The sequence below is a fragment of the Durio zibethinus genome, chromosome 15 (genome assembly GCF_047325235.1).
Source record: "Durio zibethinus cultivar Kanyao isolate XHJ-2024 chromosome 15, ASM4732523v1, whole genome shotgun sequence".
Lineage (NCBI taxonomy): Eukaryota > Viridiplantae > Streptophyta > Magnoliopsida > Malvales > Malvaceae > Durio > Durio zibethinus.
The window spans coordinates 20,522,421-20,530,271 of NC_143176.1; the positions used below are offsets into that span (position 1 = coordinate 20,522,421).

Sequence of the window (7,851 nt, forward strand, 5' to 3'; positions counted from 1 at the left end):
TTAGCAAAATCCTTGTTATGATGGACAAATTACATTATCTTGACATCTTTTATTCAGCTCTTCAATCCTCATAATCCATCTTGCTAAAACATCAAGTGGATCACCGATGTGCAAAAAGTAATGGAAAACAGCTCTTTTGATGGGATCTCCTAACCTTAAACTGCTTGAACCGTTTGCACTTTACCCAACAAAGACTTAAGATCCAGTCGGCTAAAAGGTTAGTCAAGACTCGAGAATTTAATTTGATAATTTCTCATATCAAGGTCCATACAAAAAGTGGACCATTTACCTCTTACAAAGAGAAAGACAAAGATCTTTGCATAATCGCACATCACAAGTTGCACTAAAAAAATAAAAATGTGGAGACAACAACGTTTATCAATTCAAGACAAGTCAGATATATTATGCCATAAATCAAGACAACTTAGTAGACAATCATAACTCATATGTTAAGAGACTTTTCTTTCTAGGTTTTAGTTAATTATGGCAAGGAAAAGGATTGTATGAAACAATTACATCACATTTGCATATATATTTTTCATTCAAATCATGTAATCACATTATTAGAATATTAATTATTTATTATAAAATAATTAATTAATCTATTGAAATAAATATTCACCATTTAATTATCACGTGTGATGTGTAATAAATGGTTAACTTTTTTCAATAATGTGATTACCTGGTATGATTGGAATGGAAGAAATATATGCTGATGTGGCATAATTGTTTCATTCAATCCTTGCTCAATCGGCAAATAGAGGGAATTCATGCATCAAGTAATCCAGTTTTCAAAGAATCAGAGATTTGACAAAATTCCAAACACACATGCTGATAAGAAAATAACTTACACCAGGAAATTCGGAACGGCATTGGGAGTCCACGGTTAGCCAACCGATGGCAATGTGAAAAGTTCCTGACGACAGAACTGTCCAGCCAGACTTAAAAAATTGCCCTTGGGCACGACCGACCAGTAGCTACCCTGTGAACAAAGAGTGCCCAACAACGCCAAAAGGATTATTTTCATAGAATTAAACCAAAAATCCAAAATAAAAGAGCATGGGTAATCAAACAAGAAGCAAAGAATTAAACCAAACATCCAAATAAATCGAATGGAGAATCATAAATAACCTGGTAATGAGAAACAAGTTTGCTATTAGTCGAGGCTTCTGCCCTCTCTTCTCTCTTCTCTCTTCTCTCTTCCGTAAGATCATTTCTTTCTTTCGATGTTCGAACCCATAATGAATGTTGTCAATTCTCAGCCTTTTTATACTTTTATTTGCCAGCTATGGACCGTTGTCTGTCTATAAATCCGCCATTTGGTTCCTAGAAGCTTCTGCCATCAGGCCTATTGTCCTATTTCCTTTTTCTGTTTTCTTTACATTAGTATACACTTTAATTATGAGCTCGAAGGTGATAATGTAAATTTTGACAGATTATTTATTCGCGGTCATTGTGTGGTATAATTCATTAAAACTCTAATATGCAAAACTTTATTTCCCAGCAAAACCAGGGCCATAATCATTCCAGCACCGTCCCAAAAAACAAGACCAAGCAGTCAGCGGCCATATGCCCATCAAGACCGCCAACCATTTGTCAAGGAATTTTTTTCCGTCTGAATGAGAGACAACATTAGGAAGATTTAAATTTAACATTCATCAAAAGCTCAGTTGATATGCAAAACAAAACTTCCAACGTCTCAAATTCATAACATTCCTACGGACTCCCACAACAAAATATAACAGAAAATTCGAACAACAAAACACAACTGAAAATTTGAACATTCTGAGTAAAAAACCGACTTAATATTAATTCCGGTACATAACTCTAGAAGGTAAATATTAACTCAAAAGATCCTGTTTGAAGGGCCCATGGTACTCTTCAAGTAGAGGCACCTCACCTGCAATCAACACAAATTCAATCAGATTAAATAATTAAAAACATGTAGATACGCCCAAAATCCTGTATATAAACAATGAAAAACTAAGACAACTTACATTTTGCCAGTTTTTCTTCAACAATGAAACCAGAAAATTGACGCTCATTTGCACATTCTGAAATATCTGCTTCTCCTCCATAGCTACATTCCCAACGGCAACTCCCATGCAAAGTACCTTCTTCAGTTGAAACTTTACTGTTGCCTTGGTCTCATTCACTTTAGACTCCAGGGATTCCTGGTGAGTAACAAGGGTTGGGAATTTCCCTGAATTGATGCACAAAATCATCCATTTAAAAACCACAAATGACAAATGCAGAAGGCATAGGCATTGTCTCCCCTGCAAATGGCTTGGGGAGTACAAATAAAAAAAGTGCCAAAAACAGAAGTGCAATAAAAAAGCTCATATATAACACTTGCCTGCTTTGTTGAGACCAGGACCCAAGAGACGAGGGATCTGCTTGATGACAGATTCAGAAGCCAAAAAGGCATGATACTTCTTGGCAAGCTTCTTCACCAACTTCTTGTTCTTGTTTAGCTTCTTCAATGCTTCCACGTCCATATAATCCAAGCCTATCTTCTCTGCCTGCAGTAGACATTAAAGCATTTAAAACACAAAAAACCTCATTGCACCAAATGACCACTCAAACATTAAAAGTCCATATACCTAAGTCCAGAATAAAACGTTCTTCCAAGCAATGAAAGCAAAAAAGCTTTACTTATGATGGCAGCTAAATTACCTCTTCAACATGTTGAGCATCTCCAAGCATGCAGATCTTCATCTTCGGGCGAGGAATGTGTGGCAACTTCACGGAGCCACTGAATCGCTTATCCTTTTGGGGATCATAGTTTTTCAACCCAATCTGGAGTTCAATGGTTTCAGTAAACTTCCGTTGTCGCTCCTTGGACTGAGTCACAATGGTTGAAATAGCTTCTCTGAGGGCATCACTCTGAAGCTTACTGTAAATAAGAAATCCAAAATCTTTCAGGAAAGAAAACTATAAACCAGTAGATAACAAACAACCGCATACTTCCCAAGTATAATAAAGGATTAATCTAAGCAAAAATAAACAATTCATCATCACAAAAATGAACACCCAAAAAATTGCAGAATTCAGGTCAATGCTTCAGACTAGAATATTTCAATCCAGAAACAGCAAATAATTCCCATAAAACTAATAATAGTCCAAATTCACAACTTTAACTTCTACAATCTAAGTTCAAATTCCAACATAAAAGAAATTGAGCGTCACAATGCAAGTCTAATCAATGAACCAAATAGGAGTAAAAATCAATTACACATAACAATAAAGCCATTTCCTATTTCACAGGTGAAAACACCCAACAGATTATCCTACAAAACACAAATCAAACAATGGAGCCAAACTCTTTTAATCCAAGTTCAGTAAATAAATAATAAATAACAAAATTAAAAGGCCAAGATATGAATTAAAAAACATGAATTTAACACAAACCCATATTCTAAAGAAGAAACATCAAGATGAAATAAATACAAAAAAGATAAAAATGAAAAAAATAAGAAGAACATATCATTAATATTACCTCATCTCTGAATCTCTGTTCTTTCCACGAACAAAACTATAAATTTACCTATAAAACAAAGTTTTCAAGTCATCAAAAACAAAAAAAAAAAAATGGACGAATTAAAGTTAGATCTGAGAAGAAGATGGATTTACAGCAAAGGAGGGTTTAAAGAGAAAGAGAGGAGACAGTTACCAGAGAGTAGAGAAACCCTAGCCGCGGCTTTAATTTTTGCGACTGTGGAGAAAAATATATGGGATTCGGTGAAAGTAATAAAAACCCTAGACAGCTATTGTAAGAAGCTTGTTGGGCCAACGGGAGTCCAGCCTAAAGTCATTGAGCTGCTTATTGGTTAGGTTTGGTTTTGATTGAGCTAGCCCAAATTAATACTGCCGTTTCAGTCCAAAACGTATTATGATTCATATTAGAAAAAATATGTATTTCACCAACAAATTTTTTCACTGTAATTTTACAATTATCTAATCATAATAAAAAATTATATAAAAATCCACCAGTGTGAATTTTATATGAAATTTTGACTTTAAATTAATAAAATTTCTCTTCTAGTAAATTTTATCATCTTTAAATCAATTTTGCCATTGGTTTTTACAAAAAATATTATAGTTTAGAGATAGAGAAATGGTTTGAGATGTTAAAATTTAAATCTCATATCTTTGGAATGTCACAGCATAGATATGAGAATTTCAAACACAATGTGATATGAAAATAAAATATAAAAATGATATAATTTAAAATTTTAATAATAACTACATATAAGTTTAACGAAACAAAAAAATATATTTTATATTTTCGTGTCGACATAAATTATAAAACTTAATTCACATGTAAAATATAATATAAATATATAAATTTTAATATTTTACATGATATAAATACATGAATCATCATGTTTATTGTAACATAAACCAATTAAATTAAATTCTAAATTGTTTTTCTGTGTCCTCTTACAAATAAAAAGCAAAAAAAGTGATAACCTTCTAAATAATGTAAAATTAAATAAAGATCAATGAAAAAAAATATATTGTAGTGATTAAAACTATCCATGTTTTGCTATAAAAAAATGTACAAATATATAGTTAGCCCTAGGCAAAATGCAATGAAACAACCATAGCTGATAGCTTCAAGGTTCAAGCTTGAAAACGTTCCTACTAAATATAAGTTCTCAACTGCTTAAATGCTTATGATATATGTTTGATGATTTTTCACGTTTTTATTCAATGAATGCCGCCCAAAGCAAAATAAAATGGAAATTATTTTTAACTTCTAGATTAAGAAAGTATCACCCAAAGATTGACTCCCTGTATTTTGCTAGAATAATCATCACTTTCTGTCATAAAACCAGATTTTGTCGTTACATTAGGCAACCTAGCAAAGTTGCTTTAGGTTTAATTTAGCATTGCTGTTTTGAAAGAGTTTGATTAAAAAAGTGTTTAAAAATATAATTAAAAAAATATGACTAAAAAATTTTAAGTATTTAATATTGTTAAAATGTATATTGAAATATTTTAAAAAATGTATAAAATAATAAAAATTTGTATTTGTAGGAACAAAAAATAATTTTACCTTCCAAAAGTGTTTTTCAACTGCGAACGCAGTTCTCAGGAGCTTGGCTTACAAAACCAAACTTTTTGATCAGAAAGCTCAACATTTTCATCCTGTTTAGCATTTACGGATCGGAGGAAAACAAGCATTTTTAGATCGCACTGCTAGATCAGGTCTTAGACATTGGTTCTTAATAAAATTAAGGGTTTCAATGTAGTTGCAGATCAATATTATGCTCTTCTTTTCTTTCAATCTCTTTTGGGAACATTATTTTTTTTTTTTTCTAATAGCTAGAATCATGATTCATTTGGATCTTGAGAAAACTAGAGAAGCTGAGATACCAGATTTTCGTTTTCATCACAGTGTCTTGATATATGGTAGGCATGTTCATCCATATCTGTTCAATCTGATTTGCTGAGTACAATCTATGCGACATAAGTTCAGTCTCTTTGAATTTCATGAATCAGAAAAGAATATCCTAATTACAGCCAGCATAATAATTTAGATTCTCATTTTAACAGCAGCTCCATTTCTTTGAATTTTATAATCAGAAGATCCCAATTACAGCCAACAATATATATATATAAGCATTTTTTACAATCAAGAGACATACATATGCCTCAATCAATAATCAAATCTCAGCATTAATGCATTGATCGATCTGACAAAAGATAGTATTTATCAATCTCCTATATATTTTACAAATCAAGAGAAATACAGTAGTTAAGATGTAATGAGAATTACAGAATTATGATCAAGAAACTGCCAAAAGATAAAGCTCTTGCTACTATAATATCAGATAAAACATGAATTCACCATTAGTACTGCACTCTTAATTTCAATAACCACAGATGATAGTCTCGAATACAAAAAAAATAAAACATGAATTCAACACATGCTTTCTATCCTCAATCTTTGAGATCCAGTCCTCCTTCCCTCCGCCACGAGCGCTTTACGAGCTGAAGCAAGTCCATTGGGAGCCAATAATGAATCAAAGGAAGAATAATCAATCCAGTCTTTAAGCAACTCCTCTTTACCCCATTTATCTGGTATCAGAACCCTACCTGCTACCTCTTCTCGGTGTCTTTTAAGCCTTTCACGTCCCGAATCCTTTTGCAATGCTTCAACCTCATTTCCATCATTACCACGCCCTCTAGCAACCAAAATTGACCCTTGTAACCCAACATTATTGCAGCTACCTCCCAACTTGTTTCCTGCACCCTTGTTATAAGACTTGTTATGCAACAACATGACTTGATCATCCTCATCATGTCCTAAGCCAGGGTTACTGCTTGACTTGAAGGAAAAGGTCGGAACCCGGCGGACGATGATGGGTTTCGAAGGATTACTGCGGGGAGTAGTACTAGACATGTTGGCAGCAAGGGGAATCTTGTTTTACCGATGATAATGCAGTGTGCCAAGGGAGAGTTTCGTAAGGTTATATATACAGAATAGGGGCTGCTTATTGTAAAAATGGGTGGGAGAAATGGAGTGCACGTCACTGAGTGTGGGCTTTGTATGGCTTTCAATGTGCAAACGTTTCATCATAGCCAGTGGTCTTACTATTGTGTGGCTTTGAGACGTTTGAATAGGAAAGATTTTACTTTTTGGAAGAGGGTGGTGGCCTGGTGGGCTTTATTATTATTATTATTTTTGCAAGAAGGCTGAACTGAAAGGTGGACAATTCAATGTATTTGATTTTAGGGGAATTTTGAGGTGGAAAAATTAGCACGTAAAAATATGTTTGATTTCTCTTGAGGGAAAGATGTGGACATATTTTAAACTACTTTAAGATATTTTCATTTTTATGTGAGCACTAAAATATGCCAAATACCATTAAACTGCCCACTTGAAAAAAAATTTTTTTTTTTTTTTTGATATTTGATAATATTATAAATATTTAATTTTATTCGAGTTGATTTAAGTTTATTCGGTTTTTACTTTTAATTCAAACGTCTTGGTTTGAATCAATTTAAGTATTTTAATTGAACTCATTCAAATTTTGAATTAAATTATTCGTTTTGGGATCATTTTATGCAAATAGGCTGGATTAAATTTTATTATTTGATCAATTTTGAATCAAATTTTAAAAATCCAATTGAAAGGCTCAAAATCTAATTGAAAGTCCAAAGTCTAATACGAGTTCAAATTCTATTTTAGTGCTTAATATCATTTTATTGCTTTAATTAATTAAAAAATTACAACAAAAATTAAAAAAGGTCATGCCAGCAACTTCTTTTCCCTTCATTTTTTTTCCTTCTTAAATTCACATGCCCATTTCTAACTTTTGCAATTTTGATCTCCCTTTTTTCCTTACTAACCCCTTAACATAAATTAATTAAATCAAAACCCACTCAAATGGTAACAGGTTACACCACCCAAAATACAGCAATGTACTTGCTGCAACCAACAACATTTTAAAAAAGATTTAATTCCTACATCTTTCCATGAGCACTCAAGTCTTATAAAAATTCCAAAACACAACATCGAAATTGAAGGGAGTTTCAGTCGACCAACAAGAACACAAAGAGAAAATAACAACAAAAAAATTTTGAAGTCCGAGCATTTTACCATTACCAAATCCCACCCAAACCTTGCTTATGCCTTACAGACCAATTGAGACCCCACTTAAAGACTACCATCACTAACTTTTTGCCATTACCAAATCCCATCCAAACCTTGCCTATGCCTTACAAACCAATTGAGACCCCACTTAAAGACTACCATCACTAACTATCGAACTTCAAAAGCCTTCTTCCAACAAAAACATAACAGCCCACTCAAATCTCTTATCATTATCAACCCTTAAA

General features: G+C 32.8%; 2 protein-coding genes across 2 annotated transcripts; both read right to left on the bottom strand.

The window, feature by feature from the left end:
• Nucleotides 1-1,632: 1,632 nt before the first annotated feature.
• Nucleotides 1,633-3,723, bottom strand: LOC111301273 (large ribosomal subunit protein uL1x). Its single transcript, XM_022896832.2, has 6 exons — nucleotides 3,674-3,723; nucleotides 3,500-3,547; nucleotides 2,677-2,896; nucleotides 2,357-2,522; nucleotides 1,998-2,203; nucleotides 1,633-1,900 (listed from the first exon to the last, which is right to left on the bottom strand). Exons 2-6 carry the CDS (start codon nucleotides 3,502-3,504, stop codon nucleotides 1,847-1,849), a joined length of 651 nt encoding a protein of 216 aa, XP_022752567.1. The 5' UTR covers nucleotides 3,505-3,547; nucleotides 3,674-3,723; the 3' UTR covers nucleotides 1,633-1,846.
• A 2,081-nt stretch (nucleotides 3,724-5,804) lies between these two features.
• Nucleotides 5,805-6,503, bottom strand: LOC149514760 (uncharacterized). Its single transcript, XM_089744311.1, has one exon. It carries the CDS (start codon nucleotides 6,410-6,412, stop codon nucleotides 5,930-5,932), a length of 483 nt encoding a protein of 160 aa, XP_089600437.1. The 5' UTR covers nucleotides 6,413-6,503; the 3' UTR covers nucleotides 5,805-5,929.
• Between the last annotated feature and the right edge of the window lie 1,348 nt (nucleotides 6,504-7,851).